At 52.0% G+C, this 23,400-nt stretch overlaps 12 protein-coding genes across 12 annotated transcripts; 7 read left to right on the plus strand and 5 right to left on the minus strand.

The window, feature by feature from the left end:
• The first annotated feature begins 795 nt into the window (after nucleotides 1-795).
• Nucleotides 796-1,354, plus strand: BU24DRAFT_429350 (uncharacterized protein). The gene is made up of 2 exons (XM_033529712.1): nucleotides 796-919; nucleotides 973-1,354. Exons 1-2 carry the CDS (start codon nucleotides 867-869, stop codon nucleotides 1,169-1,171), a joined length of 252 nt encoding a protein of 83 aa, XP_033376858.1. The 5' UTR covers nucleotides 796-866; the 3' UTR covers nucleotides 1,172-1,354.
• A 913-nt stretch (nucleotides 1,355-2,267) lies between these two features.
• On the plus strand, nucleotides 2,268-3,988 carry BU24DRAFT_381849 (mitochondrial carrier). The gene is made up of 2 exons (XM_033524748.1): nucleotides 2,268-2,765; nucleotides 2,845-3,988. Exons 1-2 carry the CDS (start codon nucleotides 2,462-2,464, stop codon nucleotides 3,522-3,524), a joined length of 984 nt encoding a protein of 327 aa, XP_033376859.1. The 5' UTR covers nucleotides 2,268-2,461; the 3' UTR covers nucleotides 3,525-3,988.
• Nucleotides 3,989-6,220: 2,232 nt separating this feature from the next.
• BU24DRAFT_360144 (uncharacterized protein) lies at nucleotides 6,221-7,136 on the plus strand (the record flags this gene model as incomplete). Its single annotated transcript, XM_033524086.1, has 2 exons — nucleotides 6,221-6,674; nucleotides 6,838-7,136. The coding sequence occupies 2 exons, from the start codon at nucleotides 6,221-6,223 to the stop codon at nucleotides 7,134-7,136; spliced, it is 753 nt and encodes a 250-aa protein (XP_033376860.1).
• A 196-nt stretch (nucleotides 7,137-7,332) lies between these two features.
• BU24DRAFT_429352 (uncharacterized protein) lies at nucleotides 7,333-8,635 on the minus strand. The gene has a single exon (XM_033529713.1). It carries the CDS (start codon nucleotides 8,469-8,471, stop codon nucleotides 7,416-7,418), a length of 1,056 nt encoding a protein of 351 aa, XP_033376861.1. The 5' UTR covers nucleotides 8,472-8,635; the 3' UTR covers nucleotides 7,333-7,415.
• A 255-nt stretch (nucleotides 8,636-8,890) lies between these two features.
• Nucleotides 8,891-9,650, minus strand: BU24DRAFT_445519 (ribosomal protein S18; the record flags this gene model as incomplete). Its single annotated transcript, XM_033530703.1, has 3 exons — nucleotides 9,513-9,650; nucleotides 9,131-9,453; nucleotides 8,891-9,082 (listed from the first exon to the last, which is right to left on the minus strand). Exons 1-3 carry the CDS (start codon nucleotides 9,601-9,603, stop codon nucleotides 8,891-8,893), a joined length of 606 nt encoding a protein of 201 aa, XP_033376862.1. The 5' UTR covers nucleotides 9,604-9,650.
• Nucleotides 9,651-9,746: 96 nt separating this feature from the next.
• Nucleotides 9,747-12,760, plus strand: BU24DRAFT_456296 (uncharacterized protein). The gene is made up of 2 exons (XM_033531428.1): nucleotides 9,747-12,156; nucleotides 12,210-12,760. The coding sequence occupies exons 1-2, from the start codon at nucleotides 9,905-9,907 to the stop codon at nucleotides 12,382-12,384; spliced, it is 2,427 nt and encodes an 808-aa protein (XP_033376863.1). The 5' UTR covers nucleotides 9,747-9,904; the 3' UTR covers nucleotides 12,385-12,760.
• Nucleotides 12,761-13,180: 420 nt separating this feature from the next.
• BU24DRAFT_429355 (uncharacterized protein) lies at nucleotides 13,181-14,147 on the plus strand. Its single transcript, XM_033529714.1, has 2 exons — nucleotides 13,181-13,442; nucleotides 13,510-14,147. The coding sequence occupies exons 1-2, from the start codon at nucleotides 13,226-13,228 to the stop codon at nucleotides 13,857-13,859; spliced, it is 567 nt and encodes a 188-aa protein (XP_033376864.1). The 5' UTR covers nucleotides 13,181-13,225; the 3' UTR covers nucleotides 13,860-14,147.
• Nucleotides 14,148-14,659: 512 nt separating this feature from the next.
• BU24DRAFT_415880 (uncharacterized protein) lies at nucleotides 14,660-15,201 on the minus strand (the record flags this gene model as incomplete). The annotated part of the gene is made up of 2 exons (XM_033526329.1): nucleotides 14,660-14,754; nucleotides 14,832-15,201. 2 exons carry the CDS (start codon nucleotides 15,199-15,201, stop codon nucleotides 14,660-14,662), a joined length of 465 nt encoding a protein of 154 aa, XP_033376865.1.
• An 876-nt stretch (nucleotides 15,202-16,077) lies between these two features.
• Nucleotides 16,078-17,096, minus strand: BU24DRAFT_325299 (uncharacterized protein; the record flags this gene model as incomplete). The annotated part of the gene is made up of 3 exons (XM_033522973.1): nucleotides 16,078-16,251; nucleotides 16,320-16,898; nucleotides 16,965-17,096. Coding segments are annotated over 3 exons (885 nt in total), but the record flags the coding sequence as incomplete, so codon positions are not given.
• Nucleotides 17,097-17,702: 606 nt separating this feature from the next.
• On the plus strand, nucleotides 17,703-20,416 carry BU24DRAFT_429357 (iron-sulfur clusters transporter atm1, mitochondrial precursor). Its single transcript, XM_033529715.1, has 5 exons — nucleotides 17,703-18,596; nucleotides 18,653-19,622; nucleotides 19,701-19,774; nucleotides 19,836-20,052; nucleotides 20,136-20,416. Exons 1-5 carry the CDS (start codon nucleotides 17,838-17,840, stop codon nucleotides 20,210-20,212), a joined length of 2,097 nt encoding a protein of 698 aa, XP_033376867.1. The 5' UTR covers nucleotides 17,703-17,837; the 3' UTR covers nucleotides 20,213-20,416.
• Nucleotides 20,030-21,920, minus strand: BU24DRAFT_429359 (alpha/beta-hydrolase). The gene is made up of 2 exons (XM_033529716.1): nucleotides 20,580-21,920; nucleotides 20,030-20,478 (listed from the first exon to the last, which is right to left on the minus strand). The coding sequence occupies exons 1-2, from the start codon at nucleotides 21,544-21,546 to the stop codon at nucleotides 20,393-20,395; spliced, it is 1,053 nt and encodes a 350-aa protein (XP_033376868.1). The 5' UTR covers nucleotides 21,547-21,920; the 3' UTR covers nucleotides 20,030-20,392.
• Nucleotides 21,921-23,043, plus strand: BU24DRAFT_456302 (GCN5-related N-acetyltransferas-like protein; the record flags this gene model as incomplete). The annotated part of the gene is made up of 2 exons (XM_033531429.1): nucleotides 21,921-22,390; nucleotides 22,444-23,043. Exons 1-2 carry the CDS (start codon nucleotides 22,328-22,330, stop codon nucleotides 23,041-23,043), a joined length of 663 nt encoding a protein of 220 aa, XP_033376869.1. The 5' UTR covers nucleotides 21,921-22,327.
• Between the last annotated feature and the right edge of the window lie 357 nt (nucleotides 23,044-23,400).

Genomic DNA, 23,400 nt, shown 5'->3' on the forward strand with positions numbered 1-23,400 from the left:
AGCCGATGATATGTACTGATGGAAATTTATTTGCTTCAGCTGAACTATTGTGCCATTATCCAGAAATGGCGAGGCTGTGTAGCCGACTCGTGGCGTTTACCAAAGTCCTTACCCGATCTCGTCTACGCCAGATCTCCAGTGCTTTTGGTGGTTCAGCTGCGTTGATTGCCTGAACCGGTGAGTGGCTAGGAGACGGGTCAGGCGTTTGGAGCGGTGAAAATGTGATTGTGCTGCAGCCGTGAATACTTTGAATGTTTGTTGTCGTTAGCTGGTGGTTGTGTCATTATTGATGTTGATACTGTACCTGCGATCAATAGCGCGACGATCGATGCGCTTCATCCTGGTGATCGTCGTGATGGGTGAATGAACGAGTATGACGACACGAATGGTTGTGATGTAGACATGTCGATTTTCCAGGGCTGAAAACCTGCATTTCATTCAACCGTTGCGACTGCAAGGTTACGGTTATTGTCATGGTCATGGGTCACAAGGATCCTCGTCCTTTGCAGCCAGCTGGAAGCTCTGAATTGCCAGCCAAAACGCACGCCCGCACGCCACGTTTTGGGTCTTTCCCGCCCATGTCGTGCCAGCAATCACGAATAATTATGATGATGATGCTGGCCTCTTCTGACTCCTTCTTGTTGTGACGTGCAGAAGTTAAATGCGCGATCCCCACTTTCCAAGGGGAATCTTCGCCTTCACACATACACCTCTACCTACACTTCCCACTACCGCGTAACTGCAAGCCAAGCGTGTCAAATTGTCGAACGCGATCCGGAATATTCTATTAGAGCTTAATACCAAGCTCGCATCCTCTCAAATCTTGTTGCTTGGATAAAGCACCAGTGTACAACCCATCTCCCACGATGCCTGCAATCATCAGCCCAGACGTCATCAAGCGAGCCTTGAGCGATCCCGAGTAAGTACCCATATCTACGTCGCAACAGGTGTAGAATTCTGATGCAAAAGTAGAAATGTCGCGCGTTTCGTCGAGCTCGTAGCTCGCAAGACCAAGAAGGTCAAATCAGGCAAAGGCAAAACCAAGATCAAGGGTGGTGTCATCGCGGGTATCGTCATTGCGATCATCGTCGCCATCATCGTATTGGCCATCATTTTGTTCTTGCTCCGTCGAAACCGCAGGAAGAAGATCGCGGCGGCACCAGCACACTAGGGAGATGGTATTTCCAGGACGAAGTTCGATGTGGATTGAACACGATTGAGGCCATATACCCTTTGTAATCATCCTTGAAGGCGTTGGTGGTATTTCTAAATAGTAATTCAACGGTAATGAACTCGTCTTTCGCGCATACTATTGATTGCAAGGGACCAAGTCATAATGTAAGATCGACGGATAATGACGAGCGACACCGTCTCTTGAAGTGTTTGTAGATGTTCCAGAAGCTGTCTTGATTACATCTTTCCGAATATTCAACACTGGAGCGTGTCTGTAAAGGTATCGTCATGATTGGTCGGGCTGGGATACATGGACTATTTATACCCAATGTTCACGTGACCAATTCAATGTGACCGCAATGGAATGAGGCCTGTCTGGGCATGTGGGCGTACGGAACGCAGACAGAGAGGAGGTAATCCTCGTTGGATCAAAGTAATACACCGGCAAGAAGGAACATTCCTTGCCTGCAAGATGGAGTGACATATATGCATACACATACAGACGGACAGATGGATGTCGGTACGTCGACATGGCAAAGTACAGATACAATATGACAGGATGGATGTGTCGATCGGTAAATCCTGCATGCTCCCATATGTCCATATTCGTCCCTACGCATAGACAATGATGATGGATGGGCTTGGTGTTTTTTTGTTCATTGTGTCATCTCTTCGTAGTACAAGCCCGCCTCTCTCTTGGTCCACTTGGCTTGGTGGGTGATGATGGTACTCGTATGGGATGGGATGCCCGTGGAGGGGTAAAAACATGTACCTTTTCCGAGGTCGGAGTACGGGTATGTATATACTGGTACACTGTTGATTGTGGAAGGATCCAAGAAAGTAGGCAGATAGAGAGAAGACACCATCTAAAGAAAAGAGCCGAAAAAGCCACAACTTTGGGTTAGTTGAAGATTAAATTACCATAGTAAATGAAAACCTGAGGATGGAGAGAGCTGGTACGAGGTACTTTGTTGGTGGGGGTTCATGGTGACTATGGGGGGGTTTCTTGCCGAGGTAGATGAACAAAAGAGGAAGTAGCCGACGTAATGCCTAGCTGGCCCGGAGACCTGGAGCTGCCTCTCTCACATGCACATGCACTTTTCTATTCACTTTCACACACACTTGGAATAATTTCTTTTACCCTTCCCTCCGCCTACTCCACCCTCCTCCTCTTCTTGCTGCTTCATTTTGCACCTCTTCCGCTCATAGACATATCCTCCAGCTGCTCAGGATTCTAGCCAGCAATTCATCCCCGTCAATATCCGCTAGTACAGCTCAATCAACACCAATGGCTACCAAAACCGCCGTCGTGGACAAATTACCTTCGGCGGAAGAGGTCAAAGAAGATGTGAAGGCAGCAACTAAATCCTCCTTCCAATCCCTCCGCGCTCTGGCTGCCGGAGGTGTGGGAGGTGTTTGCGCTGTTATTGTCGGTCACCCTTTCGATTTGGTCAAAGTCCGTCTTCAGACCTCAGAAAAGGGCGTGTACAGTGGCGCGATGGATGTCGTGAAGAAGACAGTTGCGAGGGAAGGTCTTGCACGAGGATTGTATGCCGGTGTTTCTGCACCGCTCGTCGGTGTGACGCCCATGTGTAAGTACTTTCGACGACGCGACCCCGCTGTCTAATAATTCCTCTCTGTGCCATGACATTTGAGCTGACCAGACCCTAGTTGCGGTATCCTTCTGGGGATATGATGTTGGCAAACAGCTTGTTTCTTCCTTCTCCGAGGTCAAAGATAATCAGTTTTCCGTCGCCCAAATATCTGCCGCCGGCTTTTTCAGCGCAATCCCCATGACATTGATCACTGCACCTTTCGAGCGCGTCAAGGTGTTGCTTCAGATTCAGGGCCAGAAGCAACTCGCACCTGGCGAGAAGCCCAAATACTCGGGAGGTGTGGACGTTGTCAGGCAGCTGTACAAGGAGGGTGGCATTCGTTCCGTGTTCCGTGGTTCGGCCATGACCTTGGCAAGAGATGGTCCCGGTTCTGCCGCGTACTTTGCGACATACGAAATCGTCAAGAGGAAATTGACCCCCAAGGACCCCGATACTGGCAAGCCAGGCGAATTGTCATTGTCGGCCGTTATGGTTGCTGGTGGTGCTGCAGGTATTGCAATGTGGATCCCGGTCTTCCCAATTGACACTGTCAAGTCACGACTGCAGTCTGCCGAAGGCCGACCAACCATCAGCGGTACGATCAAAGGCATCCACGCAAGCGGTGGCCTAAAAGCCTTCTTCCCAGGTATCGGGCCCGCAATGGCGCGTGCCGTTCCCGCCAATGCGGCAACCTTCCTCGGCGTGGAGCTCGCACACAAGGGCATGCGCAAGATGTTTGATCGCGACGGCGAGTAGACGAAACGTTTCCATTACTTTTCGCGAACGCAAACAGGTCGATATATCTACGCGTTTATGCACACCATATTTCCTTATCTCACGAAATCTCATATGGATTGAATTGCGATGACAAAAGTCAAGATGCTTGCGGAGGGTTAGACGTCGAAGACATGGCATGGCATCATGGCGTTTTCTTCTTCTATTTCCTTGAATATCTCTCTGATTTTGGTTCTTGATATCCTCCTGGATCTGCTATTTTCTTCTATGTTCATTTTATTTTTCAACGCCATTCTATTGATTTCGCATCCTGCGCTGCGGCAACGCGATGCTGGCCTGTTTCTCCCGTTCAACGCTTTAGACGAATTCTCGTAGATACTGGGTGCGCGCTCAAAGAATATCGACTTGTACATTATAACAACCTCACGAAGTCTTTTCAAGTTGACGCTCTGTATTCTGTCCTCGGTCATCGTTCTCGCTAGGTGCTGCTCAATAGATCCTCTTGGCTGAGTTGAAGACCCAGTCGCCAATTACCGCTTTCGTCCTGAGGAATGCGACTCCAGGGACCAGCTGCCCAACCCCCAATCAGGTAAGATGTCATTCTCCATGCCAGTGTTCATTATACTTACATACCTTCTTTGTTTTGGGCAATTTCCTTTCCCTAAGCGTATCATGTCTTTTATTTTCATATGGCACGCTTCCGCTGCGACTCCAGCCCATGCTGTGCGCACTCTTTGTTTCGAAGCTTTCGTCCGAGTACATAGATCACGATCGCAAAGAGTTGGACCTCGCCTTAGCATTCTACCAGCGCAGAGCACCAGGTAATCCTCTGTTGTTGTCTACCACTATCCGTCGAAGTGTCTGAGTTCTCTTTAACGCTCCGCCTAAAAACTCCAGCCCACTCTGAATGCGACAATCGAGCGAGAACTTCGTGAAGGAGACCTACATCGAGCAACGGATACACCATCAAAGATATATCTAGAACCTGAGGAGGAGTGTGAGACAAGAGGTGCACCGCAACAATGCCTGACCACCCTTTCCAACCTCAAACCCCTACCTCCCCGACTCGCCATTCACAGCAACAGCACTCGTCCCACTCGTCACCCCCAACGCGGTCCATATTCCTTACGAACCCATCTGCCAGACTATCATCTTCGCCGGCGTCATCGCCCCAGATCGTTTCAGACGACTTCCTCACGAGATCTCAAAGCGTGAAGCCAGAGGTGAATCTGGAGCCCCCATCTTCAACCAACAGAACCATCGTTCCGATTAAGGAAACCAGGTCAGGTTTGGGATCGGGGACAATGACGTCCCAGGATATAGCTCCCGGTGCGGATTTCTTCTACTCCGATACCGAGGCAACAGAAGAGGATGGCGACGGCGCCCTTCACGACAACGAGGACGCAACGGCGGGGGGCAACTATAGTAACTCCGACGTTTTGCCAAAGAGCAATGGGAACAGTATTGAAGATGATACCGATGATGACGATTCTGCGTGGGAGGACGACAACGGGACGCGAGACTTCACTGATGTGATTGAGGGTATTGGACTGGGCATTTACGAGACCGTGGATGGGCAACGAAACGACGGAAAAGTGGGATTGGGAGCTGCCAGGGGAGGGCGGCAGGGAAATGGCAGGAGGCGGAATGATACGCTCCATCAAAGGCCATTCCCACCGTACAAGCAGCTTGCACCCCGTGATTCAGGCATGGGGTTGTCGAACGTCAGCACCGACACAGAGCCGATGACGAGGGGAGAGGAGTTAAAGAACGTAGACAGCCCTCTAGAACGAAAGAGCACGAAGAAAGCACAGAAGATGAGCGTCGGACGTCCCGGTCCCGCAAAAGTCGTCCACCATTATGGGAGTGGCTCGGGAGCAAACACCCCGCGAGCAGAAAGCCTGCAAGACATGGACGGCGGCTCTATGAGTTCGCCAGAGAAGAGCCACAGGGTCGGCGACTCATCCACTACCCTCGGAAGACGTCACAGGCGTAACACGTCCGAAAGTCTACACGCGGTGCTTCAGACGCATGCGATGACCATGCGAGCGCTGGAATCGCTCTCGCCATCGGCGAGTCTGAGTCTGGCGCATGCCCACGCGCGAGCACGCTCGATCTCTCACCCAAATCTCGGATTCGGTGGCAGTGGACCGGAGCCTGCATTTTCCTTCATGCACTCCCAGAGCCTCGCGGACAATCGACACTACCCATACTCGCACGGCGGCATTGTCACGGATCCCAACCGTCCGCCCAACCTGCCCACCCACTTCGTCAAAACGCCGTATCCTTTCATGTCCAAGAAGGAGTTCCCCAAGCCCCAGACGAGACCGCGGACCAGAGGAGATGCATTTACGCATTCGAAGGCTGAAGATCTCGCTTCCGATAAGGGGCAAGAGATTTTGGGCCTTGGAGTCAGTGAGATGGATCTGCTTGCGAGGAAACGAAGACATATGGTTGGACTGGCCGCCAGCGAGGGTGTTCTCGACGTGAAAGGCCGCTGCGAAGGACGACACAGTAGAGGGGTGCTACGTCGGGCTCAAAGCGATGGAGGAACAAGGGGCAAGAAGAGGCCTTGGGTCGAACTGTCTCGAGCTGGCACGGGTGGATCGACCAGCAATAAGGAGAGTATCGTTTGGCTGAGCTTGAGGACGACGAACGTGTCTCACAAAAGCTCCATGGCGAGATTAGAGCACATCTTCGTGCCGAGCAATCTCATGATGAAGGGATCCGAACTCACAAACGGACGCAAGCAAACTTCCAGCAACAAGCACCATACCAGCGACCACGGGTCAACGGCAGACATAGACTTCGACGACAAGTACTTCGCCGAACGCCTACGACAATCATACCGCTCTCTCGCGGGAGGATGGCTACGAAGGACCCTCTCATCCCGAACACTTAAATACATAGAGCTGGGACGAGTGAGCCCATGGAGTGGCTACTCCTCCTGTCGAGACTTCCGATCTGCCCCTTCACCGCCTCCCCTCTTCTCAAGACTCCTCGCCAGAGGGAGAGGCCGCACAAGTGTGGACGACGACGACGCCTCACCATTCACGGAGCACAACCTCATGGACTTGTACCGGAATCCTCCGAGCGGCAAGGCACGGTATACGTGGGTCCACTGGGCAAGGAGGCTTGCCGCAAGTAACGAAAGCCGTACGCGCGAAGACCGTTCACTGTCCAGAGGCGGTGGCTCATCCTCTTTACGGAGCGCCAGGACGGGGGACTACTCGTCAGGAAGGGACGATAAGAATGTAGATGAAGTCGACGTTCTTGAGAAAGGTAAAGCTTCTCCCATTCTTCCACACAGATCATGTTCTAATGAAATAACGAGTAGCCTTCGACCCACTCTCGATGTCAAACGACGACGGCAGTAGCAGCGGCCAGCACAACACGATAACGAGCATCCAATTCGTGCACGGCTTCTCGGTCCTCCGCATCGCGTCAGCGCTGGCCTTCATCCTCGCGTCATCGATCGCCGCGGCACTGCTGTGGGTGTTCCTGGGCCGGAGCGGATGGGTGAATCTGCAGGCGGGGGGTCGGGGCGAGAGGGTTGGGCCTGGGGTGCTGGCGGGGATCCTGGGACTTTTCGTCCAGTTGGTTTTGTTTGCTGCGTGGTTGATACTTATATGACGCTATTTTTATTTTTCTTTCGAGTGTATAAAATAGGGAAGACGTAGTCAGTGGTCGATATCATGTGTGGAATTTTGGATTTAGTATACGCAAAGCACCATCGAGAACACTTTTAATCTTTTTGAAAATACAACATATCCGTGCAAAGAAAGACAAGAATTGATAAGAGAAAGTCGTGACGACGATCATTGGGGTAGTAATATCATCACTTCAATTCCCGCCTTCCATAAATATTGTTCTCAGCAAAGAAAGCATCCATCTCACGAAAGGGAGTCGGCATCACCATCCCATGCCATGACCCATTCCGCCGACGATACTTCCCGTTATAACCTGGTTCTGAGGACCATAGATCCATGGGTTCGGCTCGTGGGGTCTCTTGGTGTGCCCCGGACCCTCATGCCGACACAATGAACACCGACAGCCCCTGGCGTGTTCTCCGTAGTCGCGAGGTATGTGGCCATCCCCAGTGCACGCTTCGCATATACAGTGAAGTGGATGGTGCCTCGCTTCGTGATGTTTCCTCCGCACCTCGATATCGCATGGGCCTCCGGGTTCTGTGTTTTCCAGGCTGGAGTGCTTCGCGCGTTTCGCGTATAGCTGGAAGCAGCTATGGCAACGAGTGCATTGCTGGCACTGTGATTTATGGTCGTGGATCGCGGGGTCTCTGGAGATGGTGCTGATACTGAATACAGACAAGACTGAATGGACTGATGACTTGATGGAGCCTGCTATGGAGTGGTCGCTGGTGACAGACGATGCGGAGGATTGTGCAGTTGCGTGGTGGCCGTACCGATGACGAGGCACGGCGAGCTGGAATGATGGTGGGAGGGGCGAGAGTATAGAGGTACGGCGGCGTAGGGAGGAGTCATCCGATACGCGCCCGGGAGTTGGTTCTTGGACGTATATGGCCTCGGGACTCTGTATCAAGGCGGGGGATGGATCCGGAGAAGGTGAGATCACCACGGCGGAAGGTGAAAATTGCGCTTCACGGATGGACGCTTGATCGGTCTTGTCGATGAGGTCATTGGTGTCTTCATTTTCCGTGAATTCACCAGAGGCAGCGTGTGACGAGAGGTGCATCGACGAAAGGCGGATAGGTGAGCCTTTCCCGTTATGTTTGCTGTTGACTTGATAGGCTTTGTGGAGAAACATGGAGGCGTGAATGATACCGGGCAGCCATCCGAGAATAGATAGTAGCACGTTGAGGGCGAAATCGTCCCATGGGGGTGAATTAGGATAGGAGACGAGGAAGAAGACGACCGGGGGTGTCACAATGGCCACCGCCTGGTGAGCGAGATATCTGTGATTTAGGCGAGCGCAGGATATTCTAGCCATGGATTGTGGAGTGAATTTGAATTGGCTAAGAGGTTGGCGTTCATTTGTGCCTTAGATTTGAAGCAGCATAGATATGAGTAGAACTTTTGTTAGGTGTTGAAGGTATGAAGTCTCTAGAAGCGTTGAAAAGCGGTTATAGAGATTTCAGGATAGGTAAGCACCCCCTTCATTCATTAGATCGTTCGTAGTACCAAAACGGGCAAGTAAGACCTTCGCATGACAGGTAGGAAGGGTCAACTGAGTCGCTCCGGGAAAGCACAATAACTTTAACGTGCGATGCTGTGGCAAGATGTATAGACGTGACGTTCTCAACAATCCAAATGCTTCATGAATTACTACTCATTGGGTATGTAGTGCGAACAGTTATGATACATGGGAAAGGAATATATACTTTACATTTCATAATCTATCACCGCCTCTTACAAGAACCTACTCGGCGAACTCTTCTTCAACACCAACGGATGTCTGTGAACGCTGGGCATCAATCCCAACCCAATGGCTCTTCGGACGGCCTTTGCCACTTTACGCTGATTGACGGGACGCAATCCGGTCAGTTTCGAATGCTTTATTCGTCCCATTTCAGACATGTATTCAGACATCATAGTAAAATTCTGTATTCAATCAGTAGAGGTGCGGCCTAGGACTCTCAGTGATCTCACCTTGTACTCGTTGATGGGATTAATGCCGAGCGTATCGAAAACATCACTTGGTGGTGTCCGGCGACCCATTTTCCACTTCTTCTGCTCGGCGCCGGACAAATCATGCGGCGAGTATACGTCTCCAGCATTCCACTTGCGAAACATCTGTTTGGTGTAGGTCTCCGCCTTTGCCGACTTCTCCATCTCCTGTCCGACGTTCGATCGTGGGCCCAAGTTCCGCCTTGCGAGTTTGAATGCCGCTGTCTGCTTCGATCCAGATGCTTGAGGTTTGGGAGTAGAGGGATGGTTCTGTGCCGCCGGCTTCAAAATGTCGAGAATGTCATCTGCGGTTCGACAGCGATTAGTACGGGAAAGACATGCCATAGATAGAACAGCGCCTTACTTGATTGACTACGGGAAGACGATGATATGCAGCGAGTAGTGCCGCGGGCAATTGGACGCGCAAAGCGCATCGGGAGCAGAGAGAACGACATGGCGGTGTTGTGGTAGTGTTATTGGCGTGTAGACCTGATATCTTGTGATGTTGAAGTTGTGAACATTTTAGCGTGCCAAGAGAAATGATTTCACTTTCCGTCTATACCATCAGAAAGAAGCTCTCAGTTCACAGTCTTTTCTATACCCCTCCAATTTGCCGCCCACCCTTTCATCTAAAGTTAGGATATCTTGGATATATTACGGGACTCATGGAAGGCTACGAAGAGAACTAGATTCTACCACCAGGCGCCACAATTGCACTTCCGAGACTCGAAGCTCTCCATCGCCGCCGCCGCCGCCATGCCGTCACAATTGACCCGCGTCGTCTTTCGACGCATGCTTGCCGACAAACCAGTTTTCTACCGTGGATGTGTCTTGAGGGCAGTCAGACCGAGAGTCCCTATACAACCCTCTATCGTCACGGCACAATGTTCGCAACAACGTACATTTCTCGACATGTTCAAGCCGCAGCGCAAGGTGCGCTCCGCAGAATTGCCACCAGGAATAGACAAGATGGGGGAGTTGGCAGAGCTGCAGCGTGTCTCAGCGCGATTACCCCCTCCGGATGAGGTCTCGCGGGCCCTGAATAATTTCTTTGCGCGAAAAGATTTCACCGCCGAAGATCATCACATACGCCTAGCGCACAATGCTGTCAGATATTTGCAGACGCACCTGCAGGAGGATCAACAGCCATGGCTTTCGGACTCCACGATTCGGACAATAATGACCAGATTGGAACGTCGACCGCAAACGGGTGGTAGCGAACATTTGGCATTTGCGAGGTACTTGCACAATGACGTTGTGGTACAGCCCGAGCTTGGGGTGACGGACGATATGAAGAAGTCCACGTCACAGGAAGTTCAGAAGCAATATTCCATATATCTGTCTCAGTATTTGCGGGTGTTGACATTATATGGGGCATCTGTCGAGGCAAGAGAGATCGCTGTTGCGAACTTTTCTGGCCCTGCGGCATCGATCGAGACACTGAAGGCGATCACGTCGGCCTGGACCCAAGTACTTCGAGGATTCACACGAGAGGACAACGAAGAGGAGCTTACTCTGACGGCTGCAATGATGGAGGAATTGTCAATACCATTTGTTCACCGTATGCAGAACGTTTTAGTCGCCTACTTTGCCAGCAAGAACAATCTGAACCAAGCCAAGTATTGGTATGAGAAGCCGGTAAGCGGTGTCAGAGATCCCAACGACACAGAGCCTCATGGCAATGCCTATGCTGCAATCTTGAAGGCTTGTGCCGTTACCGGCGACTTGGAGTTTGGCCATCAGGTCGTTGCTTCACTGCTAAAGAGCACGCCCAATAAAGCTGCATGGGACGCCATTTTTGTATGGTCTGCAGCGCTAGGAAAAGGCGTGGATGAAGCAGATCGTATGATGAACGTTATGGTCCGCAAGGATGAAGAGGCTCGCCAGCAGGATCCGTCGCACCCAGTCGTTCGGCCAGATATCGAAACGATAAACGCACTCGTTGAGTTTGCTATATCCAAGCAGGACTCTTACTCTGCCGAGCGGTACATTTCCCTCGGCGAGAAACGAGGCATACTGCCAAACCAGAAGACGTACATGATGCAAGTGCAATACCGACTATCTGTCAAGGATATTGATGGGGCAAGGACTGCCTACTTTGGACTACAGGGCGCCAAAGATGAGAAAAGCGTCGAGGTTATCAATGCACTCATCCGAGCCATGTGCCACGCCAAGCAGCACCACTTCGACGACATAATGGCTATTGTGGATGACATCCACGAAAGCAGAGCCCGTCTAGATCCCGAAACTATCACTGCTGTCGCCATCCTCCATCTGCGGAGGGGCGAAATGCGCGACGCTATCGACCTACTTCAGGTCCACGCCCATCAGTACTCCCCTAGCCAGCGAGCCGTCATTCGCCAGCAGCTTCTCGCCTTTCTCCTAGATCGCACGAACAGTACCGCAGACGCATGGGACACGTATCAAATCTTGCGGCAAATGTTTCCTGAGACGACTCGAGAAGATCGCATGCAGGCGATGAATGAGTTCTTCGCACGCCAGCGACCAGACATGGCCTGTCACGTCTTCTTTCACATGCGGAACAGTACACACGAGACGATATGTGCTGATCGTGAGGTGTACATAGCAGCTTTCACTGGATTCGCCCGTAACGCAGACGCCGAGAGTCTGGAGCTAGCGCATAACCAGCTCAAGCTAGACCTGAATGTGGACCTAGACACCCAGTTGAGGAACTCATTGATGTTGGCCTACGCGGGGACGGGAAACAACCGACGTGCACTCGAATACTGGTCAGACATAGTGGCGTCCAAGGAGGGACCGACCTACAACAGCATTGCCATTGCATTTAGGTCCTGCGAAGGGATGCCTTGGGGCGACCAGCATGCGAAGCCGATCTGGCAGAGGCTGAAGCAGATGGACATTGACATTGACAAACAAATTTTCACCGCATACTTGGGTGCGATTGCTCGCAATCAGTTGCACGACGAGGCTGTATCCATGCTCGAGACGGTAGAGGAGGAGTACGGATTTAGGCCTGATTTCTATGTGTAAGTGATCTGATCATCCAGATATCACTAAGTCATCTGCTAATTGCCACCAGACTGAGTAATTGGTTCAATGCGACTACGAACATCGAGAGGCAGGGCAAAGTGGAGGCATGGATCAAGGAATATTACCCTGAAGTCTGGACGGAACTCGAGAAAGTGGGTTACACGGTTACGATGGATGGGTTCGGATACCGGCAATACAACATCAACCGCGATTTAGATCCTTAGGGTGTGTGACAGTGGCGGATCTTTCCGAAGGACGTGTTGTACGATAGCCGTAAGTTGGTGAGACAGGTAACGACGCTGTTCATTTGGAGGGGCATTAATCTACTGCACCCGCATTGTACAAAGTCTGTAATCTAAATGGTTAGGGAATCAAAGTCCTATATCGACCGATCAAAGCCCGGAGTTTGGAGGCGTTCCGCTAATTGGTGATGTCCAGACGATCGATGGACGGCGACTCCACCTTGTGCGTTGTCTTCTATGGTGCCTCCAAATGCCCTAGCCTGGTATCTGGGAGGGCCGTCGCCGATGTCATAGATGCTGCCAGCCGCTGGATGGTTATAAAGGCATGCCTCGAACATAGGACTCGACCGGTCGACTTTGAGCATATCTGAACGAATTATTCTAGACTCGATCCATTCCATCATTCATTGTCCCCCATCACACGTGCCACATTGTCTTCAAATATCCATCTTAAGGTACACTGATTGAAGTGATACCTCAACGTCCACTACTGACAAACTTTGAATTCGACCTAGGTTTGATAAGAGCAGGAAACAATGCAGACCTTCCTGCTCATCACGGCGGCCACGCTGGGCGCTGCTGCACCTGCCATGCTCCAGTGCGGCGGAACAGAAACAATGACACTTCTGGGTGACGCCAACTGTCGGTCCTTCGCCTCTGCTTCCACCGGCGCTGTCGCAGGAGAGCACTATGACTCGAACATCTGTGACTGCGTCTTCTTCAGGTAGGCCAGGACTATTCAGACTACATCCCAATGAACTACCGAAGAACTCACACGACCACCAGCGGGGATCAATGTGCGGGCGACCTCATCTCTGGCAACATGGCTGTCATCCACAACACAGCCAACTCATACGTCTGCTTCCCCAAAGCAAAGACAGACTCGACGTCGGCGTTCGACGCCAGGGACACCGACGCCGACAACGTCTGTCCCTTCGTCCGCGACGACAGCAAATCCCCCATCACCCTCTTCGGGCCCAACAACGAACTCCTCACCACTTCCTCCCCACAAGGCCCCATGTCAGGCCACATGGTCCTCTGTAAGCCCTTCCCCTTTTACCCTCCCCTTACCCATTCCAAACCCTCCGTCCTAAAACCAAACCCCAGGCCTCGAAAAGAACTTCAAAGGCTACTGCGCCATAACCAACCACCTCAACATGTGCGCCAATTTCCCGGACAAGTACTTCCACAAGACGTCCTCCATCTTCCAGATCGAGGGCGAGGGCGACATCGTCCAGTGCTTCTACTACGAGACCGCGAACTGCAAGGGCAAGAACGCCTTCGGCGGCGTCGACTCGACGTATTTTAGAATGCAGGCCAGGGACCTCAAGAGGTGGGACAAGAAGTTGGGGAGTGCTGGGTGCCAGAAGGATTTGGGGCCGCCGAGCCCGCTGATTGAGCAGAATTGGGATAGGGAGGCTTCGTTGAGGAGGGGGTTTTGGAGGAGGGAGGGTTAGGTGGTTGGGTGGTTTTTGTTCTTGGGTCTTCGCTGTTTCGATTCTGTTCGTTTTTCATTTTCTTTAAGTTCGTAGGCTTATCATGAGAAATTTCGAGGTTTTGGTAGAAGATGTGCTTGTTCACTCCACTCGTTCTATCCGGGCTTCAGATCCCATAGAGGCAAGAAGAGAAAAGGGGGAAATGGAACTTTCGTTTCTGTGTCATGGTCAGTGTTCATGTATTCTGCTGCTACTGCCGGGAGATTTTGGTGGAAAGATCAAAGAACAGATAAGGTGAGAAAAGAATAACGAAACCATGTAAATGAAATCAATCAGGTACCTACCTAAGCATGTCTATCAAGATGTGATTGTCCAGCCCAACAATTCTCAATTGTAATAATTGAATACATGATACTAAGAACCGCCTCTTAGTATTTTAGATGACAAAAGGGTGTCTAATAATGATACGCTTCAAGTCACTGCTGCGTTGTAGTCCGAGGAAAGGGAACGAAAACTGGTAAAGTCGCCTGCATTTTATTTTCATAGAAATTGCTAGATACGTAGACACTATAAATACGCTTACATTACTTCCTATGTGCATGTAAATGCTACTACTATTATTGTCCACCGTTCATTCGTTCATTCATTCATTATCATCGCCCGATGAGTACCCAAGTGAGGTAACCATCCAAGCGAGATCGTCATTATGTATGCTTCGTTATTATGCATTGGTCGTGATATGTGAACCAACCGAAAAAGAAAGAAAGAGGATGAAAGAAATGTCGCGTGCCATGCGTGGTGGCTTTTCGGTTCTCATGCCTTCAAGATGTCGATTTTCGGTCTGGAAAGAAGAGGTCGTTCATGTCTTCGAAAACCCGACACGTGCTCTCGTCGTCGACCGTTGAATCGTCAAAACCTATAACTCATTAACATCCACTCCATTTCAACAAGCATCACAAAACTTACCCATCACCCTCTAGTACCTAACCCTACTAACACTCCTCCTCCTACTCTCAAACTCCTCCCCCCTCCCTCCGAAGCTCCCTCTGCTATCCCTGAAATCCCTCTCCCGCACCACACTCACGCTCCGCCTGCTCGTCCTAGCCCCATCATCGTAGTACGCAATCTCCCTGGGTCGACTGCGGCTGCGGCTCCGGCGGTACTCGACGACGTGGGGGTCGTCGAGGGACGCGGAGGAGCGGCGGGTGTACTCGCGGTAGGAGGTCGTGGAGCCCCGGGGGAGGCGAACAGTGCCGGCGGGTGGGTGCGCGGAGTAGTGGGATACGTGGCGGGGGGGACTGCGGTTTATAGGGCGGACGACGTAGTCGTGGTGGTGGCGGGGAGTGGTGGTGAAGAGGCACATTGTTGTTTGTTGTAGTTGTGGTTGTGGTTGTTGGTAGAGAGGTTGAAGGTATGGATGTTTGAAGTAGAGGGATGTATTCGTAGGTACTGAGATAGGTACTGGGGTACTTGATGGGTACCTGTGGGATGACTGAGGAGGTGAATTGGAGTAGCAAGCGAGAGGAGGTCGATTGCAAGAGAAGTGGAAAACGGGGGGAATTAATTATTGAAATATAAAGATGATGAATACATAGTGATGGCCAGACGTAAGACTAGACAATTAGTTAATTGTAGCTTGTAGGCTGTAGCTACAAGTAGAATAGTGAATGGATGTTCCTATGGTTGTTGCTGCCAGGTTGGAAGAAGGAAAAAAGGTGTTTATGTTTGGTGACGTGGGCCAAGCGGCTCCATCATCGAATCCCATGCTTCACATCCCCGTTCGGATCCCCTGCCAGGGCCGCAACCATTATGTTTTAGCTCCATGATGAGGAACACGAGGATACGCAATGTAGCGAGGGAGGAAATAGAAAAAAAAAGGCGGAATAAAATAAAGTATGAGACGTTGCAGTACACAGTTAGTAGATGGACGGAACAGATTATGCGGACGGTTGTCAGGATGATTAAGGGTTTGTATTCGCCCATGTAACCCGGTTTAGGTCTAGTTGTACAAGGTAAGGTGTCGTGAATATACGATACAGTTACATGCCACTACTGTTCTGTTTCTGTCTCTGTTTTGCTCTATCCAGTGCCGTGGGATGCTGCATCTGTCCACAATGCTGGTGTCCGTTCTTTAATTCCTTCAGGTAGACTTCTCAACATCAGCCTTGGTGGCAGGCTTCACAGGTGTCGACTCCGCCGGAACTACGGGCTCCTTTGCGGCGGCAGCGACGGCTGGTGAGCTTGCTGCGATCTCTTTGAGCTCCTGCTGGATCTTCCGCGTAACCACATCCTGTACGGCACCAGGTGGGCTTGCGGCAATTTCATCCACATCTCTTAGCGTCAGAACGTCGCTGATGCGCGACGCTCGTGATTGAAGCAGCATGGTGGTGGGTCCCTCGAACCGCAGGAACAACTAAAAAAAAAAACAAGTTAGTCTTGTGGAGGGTTCTATAGCAAAGCAAAGCAAAATGCATAACGTACCCGGTCGCCCCAAATCGATCTCCGCAGCCATGTCTTGAGGGTGTGATATGCAACGCCCAGCTGTCTCCACGCAGCGGTCCCGCTTATGTCCCTGAAGAACTTCACGTTCTGCAGCAGCGAACCGAAGCCAAGATCGGGTACCTGGAATCGGAGGTTGGACGACTTGAAGCGGAAGGGGAGTGGTGGAGTGGAAGACTCCGTATAGGCCACGACGTTGCTAGGGTGGGCAACATAGCTCTCGCCCGCCTTCAATTGCACCTGGTAGATCTGACCGCTTCCTGCCAGCGCAAGAAGACCGCGTCCGGTGACATGCGTGTTGCCCCAGTTCGCCAGGCCGAGCTTAACATTGTATTGTGGTTTTAATCCGAGGGTATGACCCGTCCACGCAAGCAGTGCCTGCCGTTGCGCAATAAGCCAGTCTTCCCGGCCGTCGAGGTGGACAGTGACGATGGATGAAATCGGCGATTTGGTAGATATCAGGGCGGTGATTGGGCTTGTGGAGGAGACCTTCTGATAGAGGAACGGTATGCCGACTGGTGCTCGTCGGAAGGGTTCGAGGAACGAGAGTGTTGAGAGGGTCTACCAACTGTCAATTGGGGCTGCAAAGGCGCGATTGTCGCAGGGGAAAAGAATGAAAGTTCGTACGTTTTCGACTTTTCCACTGAGACCGACGAGCGTGCCCCGTCGGGTGTATAGGTGTTGAGATGCTGCTAGTGATACGGAAAGCAGCGAGAACGGAGAGCCTACAACTTCGAAGCGGGCATCTTTACTCGAGTCAGCACGCAGGAAAAGCAGGTCATTGGAGTTAGAATCAATTCGCATACCTGGAGAGGGATGGAGGTTCGATGTGGGGGTGATGCCGGCTTGCGATTGCGATTCGAGGGAGGGATCAGAAGAGCTTGCGGTGGCCGTGATGTTGACGCAACGCGCCTGTTGGTATCGACATGTAGCAACGCCGGGTAGAGAACGGCGTGCGAGCGTTCCCAAGGGCGAGGCGGCTGTACGAAGCATTGACTCTTGGTATGGCGACGTCTGCGCCGAGTGATTGAGGTTTTGGGGGTGGGAGGTGGAATTGTCTCAGCAGATCATGAGGTTGAGGTTGAGGTTGGAATTATTATGGGATGGAATTGGCCGCGGGCGTGCGGCTACACCACAGTACCAAGAGTAGGACAACATCTCGCATTTATTACACTTCAGAAGAGAGCAATTGACTCTTTTTTGTATAATTGCCATATAGAGCTTTCATTATTGCACTCTGTACATTATTGGAACATAATTAGAATGTACGTACTGTATGAGCCATCAAATGCCGCGAGCACGCCAACGGAGCTCGCCATCAGCTAATGGCCTCCCCTCATACATTCATTAGCTACCCCCATCCACCATCCATCCATTCATCCTCCACCCGCAACATCCTCTTCCTCTCCAACAACACCCCCAATTGATATATCGCATACGAACACTCCCTCGAAATCCACTCTCAGCTCCCCTCCGACCATGCAAAGGCCGTAGATAGCTATGCTCATCCCCCCACTAGCTCGTGCCGCATGTCGGCCGGGCCTCCGAGCTCCTCGACACTCCCCGCTATCCTCCCTCCTACCTCCATCCGCACTCCTCACACAACGAGTCTTTACCTCAGGTCCCCTGCACAGAAAAGATGTTCATGGACAGCGGCCGCCGGTTCCTGGCTCCAAGGTCGCGGTGCAAGAGACCAAGGCCGCGAAGCCTGCAAAGCCGGACCCCTTGCTCACTGAACAGTCCGTGACCAACAAGGAGCAGCGCAAGGCCGATTGGGCCATCATAAAAGAGATGGGGAAATACCTTTGGCCAAAGGATAACCTTGGAACGAGGGCGCGTGTTGGAGTCGCTGTCTCGCTGTTGATCGGTTCGAAGCTCCTGAATGTACAGATTCCATTCTACTTCAAAAGCATTGTAGACTCCATGAACATAGACTTTGTGGCTATACATGGCACTGCCTGGACTGTCGCCGGATCGATGATAGTGGCATACGGTGTCAGCAGGATCGGTGCTACCGTCATGCAAGAAATGCGAAATGCCGTCTTCGCCAGTGTAGCTCAGAATGCCATCCGCAATGTCGCGTGCAGCGTGTACAGCCATCTTCTGAAGCTGGACCTCAATTTCCACCTTTCGCGACAGACTGGTGGACTTACCCGGGCTATCGATAGGGGAACCAAAGGCATAAGCTTTCTGTTGACCTCCATGGTCTTTCATGTGTTGCCTACTGCCCTCGAAATCTCCCTCGTGTGCGGAATATTGGTGAGCATCATCCCGCGGGTGGTCGGCGCTTGGTTTGGCTAATCACTCCCGCGTAGACTTATCAATATGGCGCAAAGTTTGCCTTCATCACGGGCTCTACCATGCTGGCGTATGCTGCGTTCACCATCTTGACCACATCCTGGCGAACCAAGTTCCGACGACAGGCCAACGCTGCGGACAACAAGGCAGCCACCGTAGCGGTGGATTCCCTAATCAACTACGAAGCCGTGAAGTACTTCAACAATGAGAAGTATGAAGTCGGTCGCTACGACAAGGCTCTCCAGTCGTACGAGAAGGCTTCCATCAAGGTGGCCACGTCTTTGGCCTTTCTCAACTCGGGACAGAATATGATCTTCTCTAGTGCTCTGACCGCAATGATGTATCTTGCTGCAGATGGCGTCGCATCGGGTCAGCTCACAGTCGGTGATCTGGTCATGGTTAACCAGCTCGTCTTCCAGCTCTCAGTTCCCCTGAATTTCCTTGGTTCCGTGTACCGCGAATTGCGCCAATCCCTCCTGGACATGGAGACCCTCTTCAACTTGCAGAAGGTCAATCTGGCCGTCAAGGACAAGCCTGACGCAAAGCCACTCTTGCTCACTGCGGGTGAGATCAAGTTTGAGAACGTCACGTTCGGGTACCGTCCCGAGAGGCCGATCCTCAGGAACATATCTCTCACGATCCCCGCGGGCAAGAAGGTGGCCATCGTCGGTCCCAGCGGTTGCGGAAAGTCTACGATCCTCCGCCTACTCTTCCGGTCCTATGACGTGCAGAGCGGTCGCATCTTGGTAGATGGACAGGACATCCGCGATATCACCCAGGAGAGTCTGCGCAAGGCCATCGGTGTGGTGCCGCAGGACACTCCTCTATTCAATAACACCATCGAACACAACATTCAGTACGGAGACATCAGTGCTTCGCCGGAACGCGTTAGGGAGGCGGCGAAGCGGGCGCACATTCACGAGACGATTGAGCGGTTCCCAGACGGGTACCAGACGATGGTCGGCGAGCGGGGCATGATGATTTCTGGTAGAACTCTCCCATCAGATTGCGTTTTGACATGACATGATGTGACAGGACATGTTTGACTGACATATTTGATTACAGGCGGCGAGAAGCAACGTCTCGCGGTGTCACGTCTCATCCTCAAGGACCCACCGTTACTATTTTTCGATGAAGCTGTAAGTGGCATGGCCCCCGTTTGGAACCTCCTCATTCACCAGACCACTCACACCGATGTAGACATCCGCCCTGGACACGCACACCGAGCAGGCACTCATGTCGCACATCAATAGCATTATCAAGGAGAAGGCCCGCACATCAGTGTTCATCGCTCACCGTCTTAGGACGATATGTGATTGTGACACGATCATTGTGCTTCGAGAGGGCGAGGTGACGGAGAGTGGAACGCATGAGCAGTTGATAGACCGTGCCGGTGTCTATTCCGAACTATGGAGTGGTACGTTGCACGAGACCGTCCCATCCCATTCTACCCCATTTCAATCACGCAAAGTGGTGTAACAGTGACTGACATGATCACAGCCCAAGAAACTCTGTTTGCAGGCAACGGCGAGCCTGGCGATGAAACCAGAAAGGAAAATAGAAGTGAGAAGAGGTGAGACTGGTGAGATATGGGAGAGTGTCCATCTACCCTGGATATAAAGTTTTAAAAGCCTGTTGACGACGCAGCAGCCAGTCTATTCACTGCTGGGACCCAATCTTGATAGAAGCAAGAAAATCAATACAGAGCACTTCAAAATAGAGCCCCTTTATCACAAATTACAAGATGTAATCAGCATTCATGAAGACCGTCGTGCTCGCTTGATGAAATCGACAGCTTCGGTGAAAACCTCGATGCGCTCCTTCTCCATGACGAACTTCGGCACTGTCCAGCAATCGTTAGTCTCACGGCTTCCTCTTACTAAATGACAAAGACAACCTCTCGATAGATATACCATAGAGAGGGCAAAACAGGGCGATACTCACATTCCATGAACCCATGAAATCCCTTCTCAAAGACCATAACCCTGCACTCCTCGATCTCCCCCTCCACCCTCCGCACAAACTCCAACTGCTCCTTCGCAAGGATGTCCACCCCCGCCACTACGACCATCAACCTCGCCGGCAGGTCCTCCGCCCGCATCAACATTGGGCTCAACGCCGCGCCCTCCACCGCTCCACCCTCGCGCCTCTCGAACTCCCCGTAGGCGTCAAACAGCGGATACAAGAAGTCCAGCGGGTCCTTCGCAGGAAACCCAGGCGGTTTCTCTCGCTCGACAGTCTTGGGACGCGAATCCAGCAGCGGACACACGAGCACGCACCCCTTAATATCAATCCCCTCCTCATCATCACCGCCATCACGTAGGGAAGAGGAAGCAAGGGTAACCCTCTTCCCCAAACCCAGCGCCAGCGTCCCACCCACCGACGACCCTCCCACCGTCACAGCCCCCAAATCAACATCCCACTCCCTCGCCGCGTGGCCAAGCACCCAGCGCACCACGTCCTCGACGTCCTCGTGCGCGGCGGGGAACCGCCACCGCGGCGCCGTGCGGTACGATATCGAGACCACGATGGCGGCGGTTGCGTCCGAGAGGTGCGCGCAGAAGCGACTGTCTTGTTCTGCGATGCCGCCGATCCAGCCGCCGCCGTGGATGTTGATGTGCAGCGGCGGCTTTGGCTTCTTCGCCTTGGAGTTGTTGGTTGGGGGATGGTACACGAGGCAACGTTGGGAGGCCCCCGGGCTGCGGGTCGGTGCGTACAGGACTGAGTAGCGGTTGTTGAAGAGCCATTGCGGGGATGTGAGAAGCGCGGCGAGGAGGTTGATGGGCTGCATGAAGAGGAGCCGCCAGCGGAGGGTGAAGGGGACGGAGGAGGGCGCGAAGAGGAATGTCGTTGTTGGGGAGAAGAGGCGCGGGAGGACGGACAGTTTGGCGGAGAGGTATTGGAGGGCCATTATTGTTGGAGATGGTTGATCGTTATGTTATGTTGTAGTCCGTTGTTTGTGTTGTTGTGTCCATGTGGTGGTATATATCTCTTTCAAATATTTCCGTTATGTCCGTCGTTTTGACATCCTGTCCATGTTTGGTTGAGACTGTCTTCGTAGGTCTAGCTGATTTCGCGAAGAAGGGTCCTGCGACATGTTTTAAATGTCCTCATTGTCGTCTTGGCTGTGGCTGCATCTACCCCTGCGAATCGCGCGTGGGTAGATGAAAGCGAAATACGAGGCTCATGATTGAGGTTTCTTGGAGGTTGTTATCCGATCGGTGGTTCGGAAACGCCGCATCGCCGTTCGATAACCTCTCACGGTTATAATGATTCCTATCTACTCCGCCTCTGTTAGAATCGCTATGCACGTTCGGTGAATACAGTATCGAAGTGGTATACATTTGTACCCTTTGACGATGGTTGAGTATCAATATTCAGCCCTTCATGATGAGGATAACAACGGTTCTAGGTAATGATCACCACCGTATCTACTCCTCGAAGGATCTCCATCCCAAACCCCGATGGCTTATCCCACTACCATTCCTTCGTCTCCACCCCCGCGTTACCATTCTTCCAAAGAGGAGTAGTCCGAAGTAGTCCGTTGTAACCTAAATACACCTACAAGTACTGCCTATCTCGAAGATGATACATCTGAATACATGCACCATATCATCACAGTCAACTAGAAACAAAATAGGGAGAACACACAGATAAAAGTATTCATACGACTTCAAGTCATTGCCATTAAGATGTCCGACCCATTCGTGCGTCCATACGACCCGGCAAAGGACTTCGAAGCGTGCATCCTCATAGTACGTCTTCCCATCTCAACATCTACCAATCCCACCGCTACCCACCCAACCAGTTCAACACCACCATCGACAAAACCCTCGACTTCGAGCCCGCCCGCACCATCGGCTCCCACATCTGGTGCAGACCCTATCTGCTCCTCTCCCCGCGCTCCTGCTTCGTCCTCGACGACGGCAACGGGCTCGCAGTAGGCTACATAATCGGGACCCCGGACACCCTCGCCTTCGCCGCGAAATGGAAATCCGACTTCCTGCCCACCGTCGACGCCAACTCCTTCACGCACGATGGCCCTCCACTGACCCCAGAAAAGTCAGCCCTCGTAGATGGCTTGAAGCACTCTCTCTACGAAGCGGAATGCAGCGACATCATCGCTCGCCCCGACATCCTCGCGGGGTATCCGGCTCACCTACACATCGACATTGAGCCCGCGTTCCAGGGACGGGGGTTCGGCGCCCTCCTTGTGGCGAGGTTCCTGAAGGGCCTGAGGGAGGAGGGGGCTGCGGGTGTGCATTTGGGCATGGTGAGGTGGAATGAGGGCGCGAAGAGGTTTTACGAGAGGTTGGGGTTTGCGACGTGTAAGGAGGTGTTGGATGGGGGAGTTAGTGGGGAGACGGGGAGGAAGGGGGATGCGGTTTGTTTGGTTTTGAGGGTCTAGGGTTCGTAAGAGGGTGCTTGGTGTCTTGTTTGAGATGGGATGTATGAAGTACTTTTCGTTTGGTTGCTTTGTGGTAGTTGTCGTTGAGTTGTAATCGGAGATAGCTAACGCGAGGCCATACATGGGCTGCGTGGTCAGATAGTTGTGCTGAAGGTATGAAACGAATAACTCATCGTCCAGCATCTACTATATAGTCGGAATGAGCTTTAGGGATGCTGTAAAAGTGCTGGTCGGCACGTTGTGGAAAGCGAACGAAAGTACATCCTGTTGTAAGATGGTTGTCATGATGCCAGCGCATCCCATAGGGAATTATAACCAAGTATCAAATTCGCCTCAGGGTATTTAAGATCTCAACCT

This window comes from Aaosphaeria arxii (genome assembly GCF_010015735.1).
Source record: "Aaosphaeria arxii CBS 175.79 unplaced genomic scaffold BU24scaffold_18, whole genome shotgun sequence".
In the NCBI taxonomy this organism is placed as follows: Eukaryota; Fungi; Ascomycota; class Dothideomycetes; order Pleosporales; genus Aaosphaeria; species Aaosphaeria arxii.

Coding starts and splice junctions, on each gene's coding strand:
- BU24DRAFT_429350 (XM_033529712.1), top strand. CDS start 867: ATGCCTGCAATCATCAGCCCAGACGTCATCAAGCGAGCCTTGAGCGAT. Junction 920..972: donor CGAGCCTTGAGCGATCCCGA/GTAAGTACCCAT, acceptor ATGCAAAAGTAG/AAATGTCGCGCGTTTCGTCG.
- BU24DRAFT_381849 (XM_033524748.1), top strand. CDS start 2,462: ATGGCTACCAAAACCGCCGTCGTGGACAAATTACCTTCGGCGGAAGAG. Junction 2,766..2,844: donor CGTCGGTGTGACGCCCATGT/GTAAGTACTTTC, acceptor ACCAGACCCTAG/TTGCGGTATCCTTCTGGGGA.
- BU24DRAFT_429352 (XM_033529713.1), bottom strand. CDS start 8,471: ATGGCTAGAATATCCTGCGCTCGCCTAAATCACAGATATCTCGCTCAC.
- BU24DRAFT_456296 (XM_033531428.1), top strand. CDS start 9,905: ATGCCGTCACAATTGACCCGCGTCGTCTTTCGACGCATGCTTGCCGAC. Junction 12,157..12,209: donor TTTAGGCCTGATTTCTATGT/GTAAGTGATCTG, acceptor AATTGCCACCAG/ACTGAGTAATTGGTTCAATG.
- BU24DRAFT_429355 (XM_033529714.1), top strand. CDS start 13,226: ATGGCTGTCATCCACAACACAGCCAACTCATACGTCTGCTTCCCCAAA. Junction 13,443..13,509: donor GTCAGGCCACATGGTCCTCT/GTAAGCCCTTCC, acceptor ACCAAACCCCAG/GCCTCGAAAAGAACTTCAAA.
- BU24DRAFT_429357 (XM_033529715.1), top strand. CDS start 17,838: ATGCTCATCCCCCCACTAGCTCGTGCCGCATGTCGGCCGGGCCTCCGA. Junction 19,623..19,700: donor GCGGGGCATGATGATTTCTG/GTAGAACTCTCC, acceptor ATTTGATTACAG/GCGGCGAGAAGCAACGTCTC. Junction 20,053..20,135: donor CTATTCCGAACTATGGAGTG/GTACGTTGCACG, acceptor ACATGATCACAG/CCCAAGAAACTCTGTTTGCA.
- BU24DRAFT_429359 (XM_033529716.1), bottom strand. CDS start 21,546: ATGGCCCTCCAATACCTCTCCGCCAAACTGTCCGTCCTCCCGCGCCTC. Junction 20,479..20,579: donor ATTTCATGGGTTCATGGAAT/GTGAGTATCGCC, acceptor ATTGCTGGACAG/TGCCGAAGTTCGTCATGGAG.